A 17,349-nucleotide genomic window follows, 5' to 3' on the forward strand; every position below is an offset into this window, starting at 1 on the left:
ACGATCAGCATACTTCCCTACAGTCTGGCCATTCTGGCCATTCATTCTCTGTCTGGCAACGCTGCGGCGCATACAACCTTTGGACCCCCAACCACCCCCCTTCACAATCAACAATATCTGCTGCTGCTCAAGAGGTAAATTAGCATAGCACACGATTAATAATTAATAAAAATTTTCCAATATTAGTTAATTTTGATTTGTCGTTAATTAGAAAATGGCTCGTGTTTTGGTTGGTGTAAAGCGTGTGATCGACTATGCCGTTAAGGTAAGTGTATGGAAGAATCGTTTGTTTCTTCCTCTTATCACTTGTTGCGCTTCGTTTTGCGTAATCGTTTTTATTACACTTAATTAATGTCTCTCGATTGGAATTTAGGTGCGCGTTAAGCCCGAAAAAAATGGCGTTGTTACCCAAGGTGTTAAGCACTCAATGAATCCCTTCGACGAGATTGCCGTCGAGGAGGCCGTCAAGCTCAAGGAGAAGAAGCTGGCCGGTGAGATCATTGCCGTGTCTGTGGGTCCAGCCCAATCGCAGGAGGTCATACGCACCGCCTTGGCTATGGGCGCAGATCGCGGTGTTCACGTTGAGGTGTCAGCAGCCGAGTACGATCTGTTGCAGCCAGTGCATGTGTCCAAAATACTTGCCAAGCTGGCGCTGGACGAGAAGGCGGATCTGGTCATACTGGGCAAGCAGGCTATTGATGACGATGCCAACCAGACGGCTCAGATGACTGCCGCGGTGCTGGACTGGCCTCAGGGCACATTCTGCAACAAAGTTGAGAAGACGGATGCGGGTCTGACGATTGTTCGTGAAATCGACGGCGGCCTGGAGACCATCAAGACCAAAATACCAGCCGTCCTCAGCGCTGATTTGCGCTTAAATACGCCGCGTTATGCCACGTTACCTAACATCATGAAAGCCAAGAAGAAGCCACTGAAGAAGGTGACACCCAAAGATTTGGGTGTTGATACCTCGCCACGCATTGAGATTATCTCCGTGGAGGATCCGCCAGTGCGTCAAGCGGGCGCTGCTGTTGCCGACGTAGATGCTCTGGTGGCCAAGCTAAAGGCTGGTGGCCACATCTAAGTCAACATCCAATCAAAATTGTGAGCAAAATTCTACGTTCTATTTTTTGTACTACTTTCTATCAGAAACGTGCATTTATCTAGCCACTAAAGATTGATTCCCCATGTGCGCGCCGAGTGTCCCATAGTGCTTTAAGTGAAAATTAAATGTCTGTTTTTGGAATCTGTCGTGTCAAGCCTTAACGAATAAATTGAAGTGAAGCAACTACAAAACATGCCACGAGGTCAGCCACTGGCCGTTTTTTGTCACACATCCGTCTATTCCTTTTCAGCGGACGTGGCTCAACTTGACGCACCAAATCAGCACCCATTTAATTCGCTTCGTTCTTTTCTTGCGGTTGCGCACGTTCTTATATGGCATGATCGAGTCACAGGCGAAGGTCAAATGATTTGTATTTAGCTCTATATATTTTATTTCCAAATCGAACTAATTTTTTTTTTTTTTTGCTTAAATTATATTGAGTAAATACATAAATATGTACGTATATAATATGTATAAAAAGATAAAATTCATTATTTTTGCTTATAAAAGATATAGAAAGCTGATATAAAATTGTAAAATATGGACAATGGACACTTAATAGACAAAGATAAAGACATGGCAGGAGCTGGCAATTTCATAGGAAATTACTCTAATAGTACTATCTTTAGATAATTTCAATATTTAGAGTTTGGATAATTAAGTTATTTGTGATTCATTTGTTTCTTCAACAGCTTGAGCGTCTCATATATAACATTTTATATCACACTGCCCGCAGCTGCACGAACACCATCAGAGGAGTTAATCAGCTCTAGCAACCAATTAGAATGAATCGTTAATTAATTACGTCCAGCCGGAGCTTTTTCCTTATCGCTGAATAGCAATATGCGTGTCAGCATTGTGGTAATACAGGGTATTTGCTTCTGCTGATGCATATCTGGTGTGTCCGGTGTGCAGGACTCGAAATCAACAGCGACACGCTGACAGACGAACGTAAGCAGGGTGAGAATGTCCAGACGTTTGCCGTTGGCGGCCAGCTCAGCGCACAGACTTTGCATGAACCAGCTGCCGCGCGTGGTGTTACGCCATGAGTAAAAGCCTGGTATGGTGGAGTAGGCAATCAGAAAGTCGGCGTGGATGGGTATCTTGTAGCTCATTGAGGAGTCGCCGTCGGTTTCGGTGCGACCGCGTTGCATTGTGACACCCGTGTCCAAGCGGTCGCCCTGGCAGGCCTGTATAAAGAACAGCTTGGGTTTGCCAGCCAGCGTGGGACAGTGATTGGCCGTGAAGTGGCTCCAGATATTGTCCAGCTTGTACTGAGTATCCTTTGCATAAATGTAGCCCATTTCGCCGTGTGAGAGTATGGCCACGAGTATGCAATCGTTGTGCTCGTGATTCTGCGATGACACATACTTAATTGTGCTCAAAATCTCCGGGTATCGACAGTCCTTGTACACAGAGACATCAAAGTCCAGCTGTTTGAGCACACGTGACAGATTCTCACAGTCCACATTCGTACCAGCACGGGATTTTAGTGTGGGCACCTCGAAATGTTCATGATTAAATATGATTGCCATGCCGCGATTCTTGTGCCGCATGTTGTACTCGGCAGCATGTCGATCGGTAACCATTTTGGCCACATATTTGTGATAGCTGGACGAACTGTACCCGTTTGAGGCCAGCTGCCCAATGGCGCCGCTGCCATAACTGTTTTGTTTGTGAATTGCGGAGGTCGATGCGCCGCCGCTGCTGCTGCTGCTGTTGCCCACAGAGCCAAAGGCATCGGTAATATCGTCGGTGTTGGTGGCGACCTCGACTCGTATGCCTACCTGGTCGGTGGACTCGATTTCGTTGTTGCTATTGTTGTTGGCGGCCATTGTGAATATTGGCTGTGAATTTTTTGATGAGTCACACGGCTGGTTTTATGTCCAGGCAAGCAGTAAATATCAAACACTTTTCACAAATAGTCCCTTAGGTCAAAAATGTTTTAAATTGCACGTTGCGGGCACTTGTTGTTGTAACAAAGGAATGCGACGCGAAACTGCACCGCACTTCAGTTGCAGTTTTCTAGTTTGTTACTCTCTTTGTTTGTTTTATGTTATGCATTTTGCGCACAACAGCTCAACAGTTCGCTGGACTGTTAATAACAGTGTGCAGTATTTTTTTTTATCAAAAGCAACCGTTAATGGTTTTGAAAAAAGAATAAATACAATTTTTACTTGAAAATATAATAGAGTAAAAAATTGTAGATTAAGTGTATATTGGTAATTCTTAGTATTCCCGAAAGGCTATATCCAATTAAAGTTTTAATTTAACAGCACTAGCTGTTAAGCTGATGAGCAAGCAAAAGAATCCCGCACACTGTAAACTGATATAAAACACATAAGTACCTACCAACAGTGTGGTGAAAAACAGTTGCAGCCGCTCGGGGTGAAATTTGCATACTATGTAAACTAACCAATCAATATCAATGATCTTCATCAAATAATTGCAATCATCTTCAACTGTAACTGTAATATATTTTTCAAAATGATTTTATCAAATATATAAACAATTCATATACAGAAGCACATGGCTCTAATCGTAATCAAATGTCAAGCCGCTTCCGCGCAAATGTTGCTCGGACCATGAATCAAATCTCTCGGACATTTCATCGGTCATGTGATTTCGCCAGTCGCCAATTTTGCCTTTGCGTATGAATTTCGTCTCCCTCTGAGGAAGTTCACGCTCCAGATTGATGGCTTTATTGTTTTGCATGCTGTCGAACTTCAAATGGTCGCAAATGCGCGCCATGTTGGCTTCGTTGAGAATATTTGAAACATCCAGGAATTGGGCACAGCGTCTTACCACCGCGGGCAAATCGCGAATCATGTCCTCGTATTTAATAAATAGGACATTATCATCAACGCTGCGCTTCCAGAAGGGCAGCACATGCTTCCAGTACGAGCCCATGGGCGTATGGCCGCCCAGAAAGAGCTCCACGAATTGCTCAAAATCACCATTGATTCCATGGAGCAGCTTGCAATAGTGATAGTAGGAGACACACAGATCCTTGGGATTGCGCGCGGTGTACACAATTTTTGGCTTGACCGTCTCAAATTGCTCTGGCAGCAGCTGCCAGGACAGATGCGAACGTGCATACCGAGGACGTGGCAGATTGCGCACCAGCTCAACTGTGTTGCCAAAAGCATCCCTGTGAAATGTTCAGGCTCAGTAGAGTTACCTTGCGCAAAAGAAAAACCAAAGTCTATACGTACGCTACCCACTGATGATGGTCTATGCTGAATAGTGCGGATAGCTCAATCAAGGGTGCACGCATTCGCACATCCTGCTTCGCGGCCTCAAAGTCCAGCTGATGGCCTAGCAGCCAGACCATCTCTAGGGCCCACGTCGAACCGGTACGTGGATACGACACCATCCACACATCATCTTCATAGACGGGCAAATTGCTTATCGATTCACCGAGCTCTACATATTTGCGTGGTATGATCAGTTGATCGGGCAGCACCTCGACAAAGCAATCCTGCGCCGGAAATATGGCATTTGTGCGACGCACAATATCCGCATCCAGTTCCCGATAAACAAGCTGCATGGCATATGGCGTTCCTGCTACCGTTGGCCTGCAATACCTGCAGTCGACTGACTCCAGCTCCAAGTGTGAAAGGAAAGTGAGCCCAAAAGTGCGGTGAAAGTGACGGCAACGCGAATCCAGCTAAGTTGCCCGCAATTTTAACTTGTTTGCGCCAAACCGGCTCAGTGCAATCGCATTTGCAAAGTGCATCAGCTTAGCCTGGCACATTTAGCCCTGCCCAAACCCATCCTCCGCGAAACCCAACAGGCCAACACTTATATTCACATGTACTTCTCGATCAGTTGGCACGCATTGTTCTAATGTGAGACTTATTTTTACTACCATTAGATAAACAAATAGTTGACTTCCCCAGCCTATATGAAACTAATTTATTTAAAATCAAATTATACAACCAGAAACTTGGTTTTGCATTTGCGAACTTAAAATTGAAGGTTCGCAATTTGTAATTTGTATTTTAAAGATTTAAACGAGAAAGAACGGCACGCCGAAGATCTAATACCCTTGCATACCCAACCTATTCATAATGCGTATAGTGCTTTGCCCGCATCTAAGAACCACAGGGAAACTAGTAAATGCCGAGCTTGGTCTAGATATCTGGAATAAAACAAAGTTTTAATCAAAAACCTAGTTTTGGACCGATCGTTCCTTTGGCAGAAATATAATATAGTAGGCCGTTCTTAATAAGATTTTTTTAAAAATGAAGGGAGCATAGTGAAAACTTTAAATGCCGTGTTTAATCAAACTATCTTGAAAGACAAAAAAGTTTTCCATACAACTTAATTTTCGAGGAATCGTTCCTATGGCAGCTATATGATATAGTGGTCCGATCCAGCTGGTTTTGACATATGTGCTTCGTCCAACAGAAACAGAAACTTTTGCAACGTTTCATTAAGATAGCTTTACAAGTGAGGGACTAGTTGGGACAGAAACAGACATGTCTATATCGACTCGGCTGTTGATGCTGACCAAGAGTATATATACTTTATGGGGTCGGAGTTGTCTCCTACTATGCGTTACATATTTCACGACAAAATTATAATATAATAATTTGTAGTTTTCACTGTAGAAAACAGTCTGTGTACAAATTATAGTTTTCGTATAAGCAATAATGTTCGGAAAAGGAAACAAAAGTTTTGGATGGGCTAAGGACAATAAATATTATATGTTCATACAGCTAGTTGGCATCGGGAAACCTAACCATAAACGCAAAAAATATTGCTGTATAAAAATATAAACGAGTATATATATCAAATATATATATATAAGCACACATCTTCTAAGATGGATAGGCAATAACCAAGTACTTTTGGATATTGGGTTGAATTGTTAAAGTGTTTCTCTAAACAGAGTTAAGATAATATTATTATATTGTTTCCCTTAAAGATGACTTAATCTAAAAATGTACCAATTAAATTAAAATTTATTGCAGTTCGTAATACTATATACACTTGAAATCTTTTTTTTTCTTTTTTTTTTTTTTGTCAGTTACAACTAAATCATTCTAATGAGCACTCGTTAAAAGTTATGTTGTTAGTTGGAGCAACTACAACTACAACTCGTTGTGCACATATTCCGTGGTCACCTTGGCCTCGCCCTCATGGAAGCCATTGCAGTCGACTGGATATTTCACCTGTGTAAAGATTGGTTTTGTATTTGCGATAAAGCAACAGCATCACATTAGAATGAGTAAAAATGCGGCTATGACGGATGTGGACTCACCTCACAATTATATGGCGCATTGATTACCCCAAATAGCGTCCAGAATGGTGTACCGGTTTCTGTGCTAATGAAGATCGCGGCACCCATGCTGCCGATCTTGACAATTTTCGGACTAACACCGGCAATGAGACCGCCCGGCGATGAGGCAGTCGCTTGTTTCTTGGACTGTTGCTGCTGCTGCTGCTGTTGTTGCTCCAAAGCAGCTGCATTTAGCTGGCAGAGCACATAGCGATCGCATTGCGGCGACTTCGAGATGTATCTGTAGGCGCGATGGACTTTAAGCACCGGTTCGATAACCTGTTAGATGTTTGTTGTTTGTGGGTTGGCCATGTGGAGTATGGAGTATGGGTTGGGTTGATGCGTGCGCCGTGGAACAAAAGAGAAAATTGTAGCGTAATTAATTTAATTTCTGCTATTTGCTGGTTTAGTTTTTTTTTTTTTTTTTTTCGTTTTAGAGAATCTTTCATTGCGGCGCTTTAATTGGTTAGCAATTCAATTGGCCGCAACATGCTTACCTCCAGATTCAGTGTATCCGTTAATCTATCACTGATCTCGGTAGCATTGAACTGCAGCAGGCCACGTGCTTGGCCCAGTTTCAGCAGCTCCTTGGCATAGCCCACTGCGGGTTTCACGTACTGGCGCGCATCGATTTTCACATTCAAATGATGTTTGGCAACGTGGTTCAATAGGTTTGAAATTGTCTCGCTGGGACGTGCCGGATCGAAATAGGTTTGCTTGGGATAACCTTGAGATTTTAACAGACCGTTGAACATAATTTGCGCCGTCTGGAAATATCTGTGGAAAGTGCCAAAGAAAAACAAAATTGATGAGCGTTGCCTTTAATGACGCAGCATTGTCAGAGTGAAAGGGCAGCTAGAAAGTGGAAGTTATTTCTGTTGTCGTTGTCTAATAATGATTGGCGCGGCGCAGCTTATGCCAAAAGTGTCTCCATATACCTACATACATACATACATACATACATATATGTATTTGTGTTTATATAGCGCGACCCAAATAGCCAAGGCACTCGGCTTATGTACTTTGCCTTTGGCCCACTTCCTGATCAAACCGGTTTCCCCTACACACACACATATACAAAATAAACTGTTCTGGCTTTGGTTTTGTTTGTGTATTTTAATGATGCGCCATCGTCTTTGTAACTGTAACACACACACACACGCAAACACGCAAGCGCACACCCAAAGCCAAGCTAAATCCAAAACTCGAACTCAAACCCAGGAATTGGAGTTGGACTTGTACTGTTCTTTTTTGTTGTTTGTTTTGTTGTTTTTTTTTTCAATTTTGTGTTGACCAGTAAGATTAACAGTCGTGTTCTAAAAGCCGTCAGCATTAAAAGTGTGTCAAAAGGTAAGCAAGAGAGCTTCAAACATGTTCGATGCCAAACAGGTAGCAGTTAACGGTAACTCGTCCGACAGCAACAGCAACAGCAACAACAACGACAACATCAACAACAACACGAACAACGCTAACTGGCAGCTGTTTGAGCCAGTTGCGCTGCCTCCATGTACACGCGCATTCGTATTGCATTAAACGTAACGCTCAGAATTCGAATCGTATCACAGCAGGGTGCTAAACGGCTTAAAACCGTTGAGAAAGCAGAACGTGTTCCACAATTAACACGCATCGTTCACCCTCACGATTAATGCTTTAAATTATATGCACCTGACTCACCTGAGATAGTTTTCAGGATTGGCCAAATAACTGGCCCAGTCAGCCAAATACAATGTGGCCGATTTGATCCAGCGACGACGGAATGATTGATTGTTCAGAGACTCGAACAATTTGTCATAATCCAACTTGCCATCACGGCCCTTGAAGCCCTACATAAATAAATGTTATTGTTATGAGACCAAAATTTTTAAACATTATATTAATCGAATTTCTCAGTCAAATCTCGTGATATACCTTCATGATCTTGTTGACGCCCGACTTTTCGTATAGCGCATCGGCGAGCTCCGAGTTGGAGAAGTGATCCCACAGCACGTGCACATGCTCCAGGAATGGTGGCAGCACCCAGGCATGACTCTTATGGCGTTCCTGTGTGCTCTGGCCCTCGGGACCAGCAAAGGAGCTAACTGCCTGCATAACCAGCGGCAACAAGTTCATGATACCATTTTCCGACTCTGGCTCTTCGGATGCGGATCTCTTCTGTTGATGATGGGTATGTGTAGCTGGCTTCTCGGCACCGCCCTGTGTGTTCATAAAAGCGGAGGCCACTTGCAGAATGGTGTCCAGGCCAATGCCAGAGCCGCCATCAGAGCTGCCGCCGCTGTTGCTGCGCCTTTGAGCGGCGCCAGAATCCTCGTCATCGTTTTGTGTGAACATTTCCAGGACATTTCCAATGATGGACGGATCAAACCCACCGCCGCCACCACCTCCATTGCCGCCACGTGCATTGTTGGCCAGCAGACTGCCCAGACCTGATAAGATTTGCATGGCGCCACCGCCGCCACCGCCACCGGCTTTTCCATTGGCTTGCATGAAGCTGCCGATCATGGAGGCGACACCTGCCAGTCCGGCGCCCGCACCGCCCCCGCCAGCAGCAGCACCGCCACCGCCACCGTTCTGATTTGACAATGCCTCCTGTATGAACATGGAGGCCATGTCCAGGAATGGATTGGATTCATCCTCACTGGCCATGTGGCCATAGGGCTGTGCGCTGAGCAGCGCCAGCACAAATAGAGCTCGCTTCATGTACATTTTTGGGCAGGAACTTTCACAATCACACACTTGAGATACTTTTTTTTTTCTTTTTAGCTATTTTTTTCTATTTTGCTGTTGGGCCAATTAAACAACGCCGCCGACGACGACGACAACAACAACAATAATAACAACAACAGCGCGACCGACGCTTCACTGCGCAAATGGCTTGAAAATTGCAAGCCAAAGACGAAAATCTGTTGTTATTCCACGAGACTGGGAAGTACTTATTTACATGTACATATACTATATAAGTAATATGTACTCTGATGCCTGCAACGCAGCAAACACAGCCAGCTCAGGCGAAAACTTTCTTTCTTCTGTGACTGCGAGTCTGTTTGTAACACTTCTTAAGTCGCCCGTCTGGGCCCGGCCAACATGTTGCATCTGGCGCTGCTTGTGAGCTTGTGTGAAGACTCTCGCAAGCTCAGCTGTGTTCGCTTCTAGCGCTCGCTGAACATTTCTCCTGCACTTGGTCTTTCTCTCGCTCTCTCTCAGTCTCTTGTTCTCTCCGTCTGTTGTCATTCTTCACGCCTGCGCCGCCTTGCGAGTTGTCCACGTCAGTTTGCTGCCAGCATACAAATTCGTTTGTGTACGTGTGTGCGTGTGCACATTTTTGAATGCTTTTGCGCTGTTCTATGGCGCTGTGCTGGACTTAACTTTGTTTATATTTTCTACCCACTTTCTTTTTACACACACACACACTCGTTCTGTCGCTTTGAAGTCGTTCTTCTTGCCATGACTTCAGCTTTATCTCATTTTTTTGGTTCTTTTTGCAAGCTTTAATCTACGTCCATATGCATACATACATACATACTGAAAGAGTATTTATGTACGTATTTATGTACAATGTTCGTAACATGAGAATAAAAGACATTTTTTTGGTTGCTATTAAATTTTCTTTGGGCTGTTTAATTTAATCTAACCTTCATAAAAAAAAAAGTTGTGTAAAGTTAATTTAATTCTGTGTTGTAGTGTATTAGATCGTGTCCGTAGGATTTTTTCTTTAAAAATCTTGCAACTATAATTTTTCAATGCAAATGTATAACTCAAACGAATGGATGTCATATTGTATTTCGACTGTAATTCTCTCTGGCTTCTTTCGATGTGTGTCATGGCCCATTTTCGGTTAAATTCGATAAGAATAGATTATTTTGTGCGCCAATTACATAAATTTATGAAATGTTCATTTCGCGCCGTCGAAAGTCCAATGAACATGTTGGTCCAAACAGAAAAGATGGAGTTAAAAGTTTACTAAAACGACTTGGTGTACGGAGCTTCTTAAGTTTACCGTAGATCCAACCAATCGTACTCTTAAATCAATAATATTTAATGGCATTTTTGAATAAAAAAGTGATTAGTGTTCTACTCACTTCGATGCCGTCGCCTGCCAATGAGGAGCAGCCGTGTATCTCCCAAACACGACCCTCCAAACGGTTCAATCCCAACAGCTCGGATATCATGGAACTTGGCAAAGCACCAACCGCGTCCTGTTTGTTGGCCAAAAGCAGCAGCGGAACCTGTGCCATCCGCTCGTCCAGCAGAACATCACAGAGCTCGCAACGTGCTTCACTCAAACGCGACGCGTCCGTGCTATCGACAACAAAGATCTACGGATCAATTGGTTAGCCGAGAAAGTGTTTTAAAGATTAAGGTATGTATGGGCAATACCAATATGTTGGCTTCCTGATAAAATGTATGCCACGATTGACGCATCCTCCATTGACCACTCAAGTCACGCAAGCATACCTTTATCCTTTTAAATTTTAAATGTCGCTCGGTTAGGTCGACCGTAGGAGAAATGCGCTTTAACTTATTGGAATATACATGTATATAAATATGTGACTAATGTCTAATAAGGTTGTTGGTCCGCTTACGGCGTCCCCGGTTTCCAAGCTAAGGCGGGCCGCCAAAGTACTCTTGCCTGCATTGTTCAGGCCCAGAATAAGCACATTAAACTCCTCCGAGGGCGTCCCCTTTAGTTTGCCCAGGAACGAAGTGACACCCTTGTAAATATAGGACATTTATTGCTATTGTTTTTGTTGATGTTATTAAAAAGTGTGAGCTATACACAAGCTACTACTTAGATTTGGATAATGGCTAAGAATTGTAGGGATATGTCATTTTCGATCTGGTATGCTTATGCTAGTTTCAACACACAAACAAATAAATTCAAGAATATTTTGATAACATTATGGTCTCTATAATTATATAAGGGGCACTTCCTTTAACACTTTTCAAGTAAGTAGTGTAGGTTGAATAGCTTTAATCTTACAGTAGCACAAATTAATGAACTCTAAACTACTTTTTCATATTTTTGCACACCCAGTCCATGCCCTCTTTGATGCCAGTGCCATCTACAGCTGTGCAGGCCTTAATTTCCCAAGTGCGCTCCTCTAGACGCACTAGACCCAGAGCCTCGGCCACTTCGGAGGCGCTCATGGCACTGGGCAAGTCCTGCTTGTTGGCAAACACCAGCAGCGGTACTCTCTTTAAACGATTGTCCATAAGCATCTCAAAGAGTTCACTGCCCGCTTCTGATAGGCGTTTCCGATCCGTGCAGTCTATAACGTAGATCTGTCATGGTAGCAAATGATGAATGCTTGAATCCTATCAACACTTTGTAAGAAATTACCAAAACATCGGTATTGGCAAAGTAGTTCTTCCAATATGGCCTTATTTTCCATTGACCGCCAATATCCCATACATTCAATTTGAACCCATCTGCTGCTACGGATTTGATGTTAAAGCCCGCGGTGGGCGTCACCTGCGAAGCATTGGAACGACTATTAGGAAAGCAAAGACGCATCTGTTCCAAAATACTCACCGTTGTTATATCCTCGGAAGCCAGTTGTTTGAGAATCGTTGTCTTGCCGGCATTGTCCAAACCGAGCAGCAAAATACGTGCCTCCTTTTCCGGATTGGGGCGCAGTTTGCGCAACAGCGAAAGTAGACCCTAAAAACAAAATAAAAACATTTGAAAGCGCAATTCATTTTCGCGCAGAATGTAAATCGATATTATGGCGAGTGCTATCGAGCTTTCGGCTGGTCACACTTTACGAACAGCTGTTGCACGAGTATAAAGTATCGATACTATCACGCCAAAAAGTTACCATGACAACCGAGTTAAATAAACAAATATATATTATTGGATAATAAGAGCAATTTAGAAAAGAAAAAAATACTATAATTAAGTGCTACCGCGTGACTGATAATCTGGGTATTCAGCAAACAACCTACCATTTGGTAAAACAATTACAATAACTTATTTGAAGTGCGATCACTTAAAAAGCACCAACTGTAGCAATTGTATTTAAGCACAATTCAAACAACTAAATTGAAAACCACCACCAGCGACAACATTACAGGTGCAATGCTAGCTAGCAACTAAACATCGGTCGACCAAACAATAGAGCAACAGCCGCAGGTAGCGGCGCCCAGCCCCTATTACAGTGCGCGTCGCTGCGCAAACGCTGTCGGCGAAGCGGAAGATGCGACAGTTACTATTTACGGGGTTCAATGCATTTGGGCAGCACAATGGAAGCAACACTGACCGCATTTCCGGTCGCGTCACTGCCTTAACCGGTTCGTAGCTGCTACCAAATAACATTCTCACAGTTTATACTGAAATCCTTAAATTTTTAGAAATTAGCGTACCCGGGCATGACGCGGGTAACGCTATAATTGCGTTGAGCTGGCGTTATACCGCATATGCTGTGGGCACTAAGCTATGGCTGCGCGGACTCTTCAACTTGGTGCCTGGGGAATGCCTGGAAGTGGAGGCACCTGCGAGTATAAAAGCGTTAGCCGCTTGCGATTCACATTGCCTGGTGCTGCTGCAGAATGGCGAGCTGTACAAGCTGCCAGCCAAGATGAATGCAACATTGCAACACATCAAATTGGAAACAACCCCCACAACAAGTGCAGCCACAAAGCGAACTATTTTTGGTACACCTAAGCTAGCTAGGGACGCCTCACACGACATCACTCACATAGCCTGTGGCACGCATATTAATGTGGCCATAAGCGCTAACAACGCCGTGTACAGCATACCCAGCTGCTTGCATCAGTTCCCGCAACGTCAATGGCGGGTCCAACAGTTGGAGTGCGGACACGAGCATGCCCTGTTGCTGAACGGCAATGGCGATGTCTACAGCTGGGGCAATGGACTGTAGGTTTAGTGAGTCGTTTATTTGAACAAAATTTTGTGACTTTTTATGCAAATATTTCACAGTCGTGGACAACTAGGCCACGAAACACTAGCTGTAGTGGAGACGCCACTGTTGCTGGAGGCGCTGGCGGGCATTAAGGTAAGCAAATTTCATTATCTAGCTTGTCAAGTAATTCATCCATCCACACACATTGTAGATAACACACATTGCCGCTGGTGGCTGGCATAGCGTAGCCATCTCTGCATTTGGGGATCTCTATACGTGGGGCTTGAATTGCAAAGGTCAACTGGGTGTGCGCGTTATGAAACCCGATGGTTTGCTAAAAGAGCCCACGGTTTATCCATTGCCTCAGCTGCATGATTTGCCAGACTGTTGCGGGGTAGAGAATGATGCCTGTGCGCCTCTAAAAGTATTTGCAGGTTCACGTCACACATTGCTCCTGCGCAGCTGTGGCAGACTCTGGGCTAGTGGCTGGTGTGCCCACGGCCAGCTGGGCACGCAGCCCACTAAATTGGAATACTTGGACATATTTCAAGCTGTACGAGATACGCCTAAGGGTAATAATTATACTGTGTTTTGTGGTCCGTGGTCCAGCTTGATTGCCTTGTGTGAGTAAATATGTTTTATATTCTTTATTTATAAACTATTTACATTTTAGTAGAACTATTTTAAATTTTTTTTGTAAACGGCCTCGTTTCTTTTTTATGTTTCGAAATTGTAACGGCTTTACGTTAACAGCTCTTAAGGCTGACTGCTATGGTACTTAAATTGCGCCATGGTACTAACTGCTATGTTACTCACATACCATATAAAGTATTATCATGGTGTCTTTGCTAAAGCTTTAGCCAAGATTCACACCAGGTAGATGCAGTTGATTTCGATTTTTGCAAAATTTTAGTGAATAAAAAGTTATTGTTATTATTAACAAAATATGTTGTTAGCTCAGCCTCGGCCTTTAACATAGCCTTCTTTCTCAGTTGCGTTGTAAACACACTAGCATTGTAAATTAATCACTTAGAATTCGTTTTGTTTCGGCTTCACTTTTCAAAGCAGTATTTTTCACAGCTTCACGTCAAGCATTTCCAAAATTTTTATTTTACTACCCAAAATACCCAAAACACTCAAAACCCAAAAAATAAACATAAAACCTTTCATGCTGGTGACCTGCAGCTAAACATGGCGTAAGTGATTCTCCATACCGTCTGTCGCATTCGATATCCATACCAATCTGCCAACAGTCCCAGCATATTCTTTGTTCTCTTCTGGCGGATTGGGGTCCATCTTCTTTATCCCTATAGATATACGAATCGCTCGATTCAGGATGCGCTTGGTGATGACTATATACTGTGGGTCTCCAGCGATCGATTGCAAAACGAACAATTGATCATGATGCTGCTGCGTCAGTCGATCGAAAATTTTCTGATATTCATATTGATTATGGAAATTATGCGCTCGATTCACGAAGGACGCGAACTGCCCTTTTTGTTACAATGAGGGATCCGTGTGTGCAAAAGCAGGATTTGTTCATACTATAATATATACATCAATTTTTTTTTTTGTATATTTTTGACAACTTTTTGCCTGTCTATCAAAAGTAAACACGCCTCGAGTGTGGGGCACACAGCATTTTTTGTCTTGGGATAGGTCCGAGGCCGATGTCCCATTGCCGGCGCTGTTGTCGTTGTCGTTGCAGTCGCGCGTGTAATCAGTAAATTTTATTTTTAAAAATGTTATTAAACAATATTTGCTTTAGCAAAAGTCAGACACGCAGTGCAATAAACTTTTCAGCACTTGTAGATCGTCCGACGCGACGCGACTCGACGACTGACGACTCGTCACTTTGGTGGGACTCTCATTGTTTGAATTGTGTGTGTGTGTGTGTGTGCGTGTGTGTACGTGTGTGTGTGCATAGGGTGGGAAGTGGGCGGTTTGGGGGTATTTCTTGGAACGGTGTGATAATTTTGTTATTGGAATTGCATGGCTTTTTGATTGGGTATTACAAATGAATATACATATAGAATAAATATAATAACCGAAGTTTCTTTCGGTTTATATATTGATAAATTATAGGGTAGGTCCATAAAAAAATTAAATTCCTAGTTTTTATTTAGTAAAACAAAGAACCCACATATTTTTATAAATATTAAGTTGGTCAAAGTCAAGCCTTGAGACAAACTACCCCAAACTTGCCTAGATATTTCTCTTAAGCCCACGCTTCGGGTTTTGGTTTGAGCAATTTTGGCTTAAAGTTCAAACTTGACTTGAGCAATTGGGTTCGGTCCATGCTGAATTCTAATTTAGAATTTCGTTGTCAACTTTTAAGTTTTTAATATCTGCCATAGTTAAGCCCATTTTGTCTTTTATTTCATTTGAATGTAGCGCTTCGGTTGTTCATTATAGCCCATACTTTACTATCTGTATGCCTATCTCTTTGCGGTGTTCCACCGAGTTCAACGTTTTTATGTTATTTGCCAAATGAAAAAGTAAAAACAAATGTTTATCTTATAACGCACTGTGCGATTCGCTGTGTTGCAGTACAGTTCTAGCGGTCGGACAGAGTGCGGTGCGCAAATAGGCTTTGCTTTTGGGCTTTACTTTTTTATGAGCGCCATTTTTGAGCAAACTTTGTTATCGACAAAAAAAAAAATAGAAACGAAAAATTAAATAAAAGCCTGGCAGTGTCATTTTTAGGCCGCTAAACTATTTGCTACCAGCAATTGACGACAGACAACATGCCAAAGAGGGCGGGTTACGGTTGAAGACAAAGAGGGAGGGGGGTGGGGCTGTTGGCGTGGCCAGTTCAAGCGCCTGGCTCAAGGCGAAATACGGTTGAGTTTCCGTTTCTGGAGCTTATCAGAGCCACTCGAAGTATCCGAGAAGCCAAGTGCAGAATGTGCTAATTGTGGCACTCTCTCTGTTTATCTGTGTGTGTGTGTGTGTGCGAGTGTGCGAGTGTTTGTGTGTGTGTGTGTAGGTGCATGTGGATTTCGTTACTCGAAAATTGTAATTCATGCGTGCCAGCAGACGCCAAAGTTTCAACAGAAATCAGTCAATCATAACCAAAAAAAAAAAAAAAACAACAACAAAGAAGAGTAGCTAGTTTGACATGCCGAACTTGAAATACCCTAACAAGCTATTTGGCGAAAACTGTGCAGCTTGTAATTACAGAGTTTGGGGCAGATAGTAATACACCTGTTTTCTTTCTGTTTTTAGAGCTGAATAACTACGCTTGTGTCTTTTTTACACCGTTTTTTCTGGAACCAAATAGAATTAGGTGTATATCCAATTAAAAGTTGTTGGCTTTATAGGTTCCATATAGCACGATACATTTAAAATGCTCTCTGTTAGGGCATACAAAGCGCAGCAGCAGAAGACGCGGCCAGTTTGTTTGCTGCGCCCGTGTGCTGCAAGGCTGCAAGTGCGTGCTGTGCCGCATGCAACGCTGCACACAGCGCCCCGCCCACCGCACGCCGAGCTCCTCCGCCCCATCTCCTGGGCAGTTCACAAGCACAGGCTACTCCTTGGCCATGGCTCTGGCCGCGTATTTGCAGTTTGCATTGTTTGTTCGCGCTAAGTGGGAGGTTTCAACACATTTGGGCTTAGGCCCCACCTGACCTAGCTTGGCGCTCGGCCTATTTGCTTTTTGGCGTACATTGACCAGCAATGGAAGCCCCCTACCGCCGCCTAATCATCGCTTTGAATTTGCGCTAATGACTGTGCCCACTTGCCTTAGCTTGCAAACTCACATTGAGTGGCAGGAGAAACGTGTTCATAAAACGTTTTGGCATCCCAAATGTATGAAAGAGTCATTTCTTGTCCCCCTTATGTGCCATAAAAATTATGCATGAATGTATTTGCCACATTCTACATACTCGCACAAGTGCTCCCATTCATATTGCTGCCCAAATAAAAACGTTGCCCTCGACTGGCCCAAAAAAAAAAAAAAAAAAAAAAAAAAATATGGGAAAAGAGAAGACGAATGCAGCGTCGCATTTTTACGGCTCCATTCATGTGACGACGGAAGTGTCAAGTGGCTGTTGGCAACTCGTCCTCGACAACCAACTCTCATCCTGCGCGTCCTT

At 43.4% G+C, this 17,349-nt stretch overlaps 8 protein-coding genes across 11 annotated transcripts; 3 read left to right on the top strand and 5 right to left on the bottom strand.

Annotated features, from left to right (window-relative positions):
- Positions 1-33: 33 nt before the first annotated feature.
- Positions 34-1,296, top strand: Etfb (Electron transfer flavoprotein beta subunit). Of its 2 annotated transcripts, XM_032434684.2 has the most exons (4): positions 34-134; positions 212-265; positions 374-1,104; positions 1,168-1,296. In XM_032434684.2, exons 2-3 carry the CDS (start codon positions 215-217, stop codon positions 1,082-1,084), a joined length of 762 nt encoding a protein of 253 aa, XP_032290575.1. In that variant the 5' UTR covers positions 34-134; positions 212-214; the 3' UTR covers positions 1,085-1,104; positions 1,168-1,296. The 2 variants fall into 2 exon arrangements, with proteins under 2 accessions (XP_032290575.1, XP_002053820.1); XM_002053784.4 differs by having other exon boundaries at positions 374-1,296.
- Drice (Death related ICE-like caspase) lies at positions 1,159-3,166 on the bottom strand. The gene has a single exon (XM_002053783.4). It carries the CDS (start codon positions 2,938-2,940, stop codon positions 1,903-1,905), a length of 1,038 nt encoding a protein of 345 aa, XP_002053819.1. The 5' UTR covers positions 2,941-3,166; the 3' UTR covers positions 1,159-1,902.
- A 396-nt stretch (positions 3,167-3,562) lies between these two features.
- St2 (Sulfotransferase 2) lies at positions 3,563-4,728 on the bottom strand. Its single transcript, XM_002053782.4, has 2 exons — positions 4,321-4,728; positions 3,563-4,256 (listed from the first exon to the last, which is right to left on the bottom strand). The coding sequence occupies exons 1-2, from the start codon at positions 4,653-4,655 to the stop codon at positions 3,641-3,643; spliced, it is 951 nt and encodes a 316-aa protein (XP_002053818.1). The 5' UTR covers positions 4,656-4,728; the 3' UTR covers positions 3,563-3,640.
- Positions 4,729-6,057: 1,329 nt separating this feature from the next.
- Positions 6,058-9,472, bottom strand: LOC6631265 (uncharacterized). The gene is made up of 5 exons (XM_002053781.4): positions 8,301-9,472; positions 8,067-8,215; positions 6,890-7,169; positions 6,375-6,671; positions 6,058-6,285 (listed from the first exon to the last, which is right to left on the bottom strand). The coding sequence occupies exons 1-5, from the start codon at positions 9,093-9,095 to the stop codon at positions 6,205-6,207; spliced, it is 1,602 nt and encodes a 533-aa protein (XP_002053817.1). The 5' UTR covers positions 9,096-9,472; the 3' UTR covers positions 6,058-6,204.
- Positions 9,473-9,976: 504 nt separating this feature from the next.
- Positions 9,977-11,119, bottom strand: LOC6631264 (ADP-ribosylation factor-like protein 3). The gene is made up of 4 exons (XM_002053780.4): positions 10,973-11,119; positions 10,767-10,907; positions 10,469-10,705; positions 9,977-10,408 (listed from the first exon to the last, which is right to left on the bottom strand). The coding sequence occupies exons 1-4, from the start codon at positions 11,117-11,119 to the stop codon at positions 10,271-10,273; spliced, it is 663 nt and encodes a 220-aa protein (XP_002053816.2). The 3' UTR covers positions 9,977-10,270.
- Positions 11,120-11,396: 277 nt separating this feature from the next.
- On the bottom strand, positions 11,397-12,477 carry LOC6631089 (ADP-ribosylation factor-like protein 3). 2 transcript variants are annotated; one of them, XM_070207200.1, is made up of 4 exons: positions 12,336-12,477; positions 11,923-12,051; positions 11,731-11,862; positions 11,397-11,672 (listed from the first exon to the last, which is right to left on the bottom strand). In XM_070207200.1, exons 1-4 carry the CDS (start codon positions 12,336-12,338, stop codon positions 11,397-11,399), a joined length of 540 nt encoding a protein of 179 aa, XP_070063301.1. In that variant the 5' UTR covers positions 12,339-12,477. The 2 variants fall into 2 exon arrangements, with proteins under 2 accessions (XP_070063301.1, XP_015027546.1); XM_015172060.3 differs by having other exon boundaries at positions 11,731-12,051.
- A 72-nt stretch (positions 12,478-12,549) lies between these two features.
- Positions 12,550-14,199, top strand: LOC6631088 (RCC1 domain-containing protein 1). Of its 2 annotated transcripts, XM_032437736.2 has the most exons (5): positions 12,550-12,680; positions 12,741-13,266; positions 13,330-13,405; positions 13,464-13,875; positions 14,006-14,199. In XM_032437736.2, the coding sequence occupies exons 1-5, from the start codon at positions 12,587-12,589 to the stop codon at positions 14,032-14,034; spliced, it is 1,137 nt and encodes a 378-aa protein (XP_032293627.2). In that variant the 5' UTR covers positions 12,550-12,586; the 3' UTR covers positions 14,035-14,199. The 2 variants fall into 2 exon arrangements, with proteins under 2 accessions (XP_032293627.2, XP_032293630.1); XM_032437739.2 differs by lacking the exons at positions 13,464-13,875; positions 14,006-14,199 and having other exon boundaries at positions 12,741-13,275.
- A 90-nt stretch (positions 14,200-14,289) lies between these two features.
- LOC116651433 (uncharacterized) lies at positions 14,290-16,350 on the top strand. Its single transcript, XM_032437755.2, has 2 exons — positions 14,290-14,448; positions 14,506-16,350. The coding sequence occupies exons 1-2, from the start codon at positions 14,444-14,446 to the stop codon at positions 14,759-14,761; spliced, it is 261 nt and encodes an 86-aa protein (XP_032293646.1). The 5' UTR covers positions 14,290-14,443; the 3' UTR covers positions 14,762-16,350.
- Positions 16,351-17,349: the final 999 nt, after the last annotated feature.

Source organism: Drosophila virilis, chromosome 2 (genome assembly GCF_030788295.1).
Source record: "Drosophila virilis strain 15010-1051.87 chromosome 2, Dvir_AGI_RSII-ME, whole genome shotgun sequence".
Lineage (NCBI taxonomy): Eukaryota > Metazoa > Arthropoda > Insecta > Diptera > Drosophilidae > Drosophila > Drosophila virilis.

Bases quoted from the DNA above. Each gene is read 5' to 3' on its own strand.
- St2 (XM_002053782.4), bottom strand. From the start codon at position 4,655: ATGCAGCTTGTTTATCGGGAACTGGATGCGGATATTGTGCGTCGCACA. The intron at 4,257-4,320 runs GTACGTATAGAC...AACATTTCACAG, and splicing joins GACCATCATCAGTGGGTAGC to GGATGCTTTTGGCAACACAG.
- Etfb (XM_002053784.4), top strand. From the start codon at position 215: ATGGCTCGTGTTTTGGTTGGTGTAAAGCGTGTGATCGACTATGCCGTT. The intron at 266-373 runs GTAAGTGTATGG...ATTGGAATTTAG, and splicing joins TGATCGACTATGCCGTTAAG to GTGCGCGTTAAGCCCGAAAA.
- LOC6631265 (XM_002053781.4), bottom strand. From the start codon at position 9,095: ATGTACATGAAGCGAGCTCTATTTGTGCTGGCGCTGCTCAGCGCACAG. The intron at 7,170-8,066 runs GTGAGTCAGGTG...CACTTTCCACAG, and splicing joins AATCCTGAAAACTATCTCAG to ATATTTCCAGACGGCGCAAA. The intron at 6,286-6,374 runs GTGAGTCCACAT...ATCTTTACACAG, and splicing joins ATGCGCCATATAATTGTGAG to GTGAAATATCCAGTCGACTG.
- LOC6631089 (XM_015172060.3), bottom strand. The intron at 11,673-11,730 runs GTAATTTCTTAC...CTACCATGACAG, and splicing joins TTGCCAATACCGATGTTTTG to ATCTACGTTATAGACTGCAC.
- Drice (XM_002053783.4), bottom strand. From the start codon at position 2,940: ATGGCCGCCAACAACAATAGCAACAACGAAATCGAGTCCACCGACCAG.
- LOC6631264 (XM_002053780.4), bottom strand. From the start codon at position 11,119: ATGTCCTATATTTACAAGGGTGTCACTTCGTTCCTGGGCAAACTAAAG. The intron at 10,908-10,972 runs GTAAGCGGACCA...TATTCCAATAAG, and splicing joins GCTTGGAAACCGGGGACGCC to TTAAAGCGCATTTCTCCTAC. The intron at 10,409-10,468 runs GTGAGTAGAACA...TATTGATTTAAG, and splicing joins TGGCAGGCGACGGCATCGAA to AGTACGATTGGTTGGATCTA.
- LOC6631088 (XM_032437736.2), top strand. From the start codon at position 12,587: ATGCGACAGTTACTATTTACGGGGTTCAATGCATTTGGGCAGCACAAT. The intron at 12,681-12,740 runs GTTCGTAGCTGC...TTAAATTTTTAG, and splicing joins TCGCGTCACTGCCTTAACCG to AAATTAGCGTACCCGGGCAT. The intron at 13,876-14,005 runs GTGAGTAAATAT...TTACGTTAACAG, and splicing joins GTCCAGCTTGATTGCCTTGT to CTCTTAAGGCTGACTGCTAT.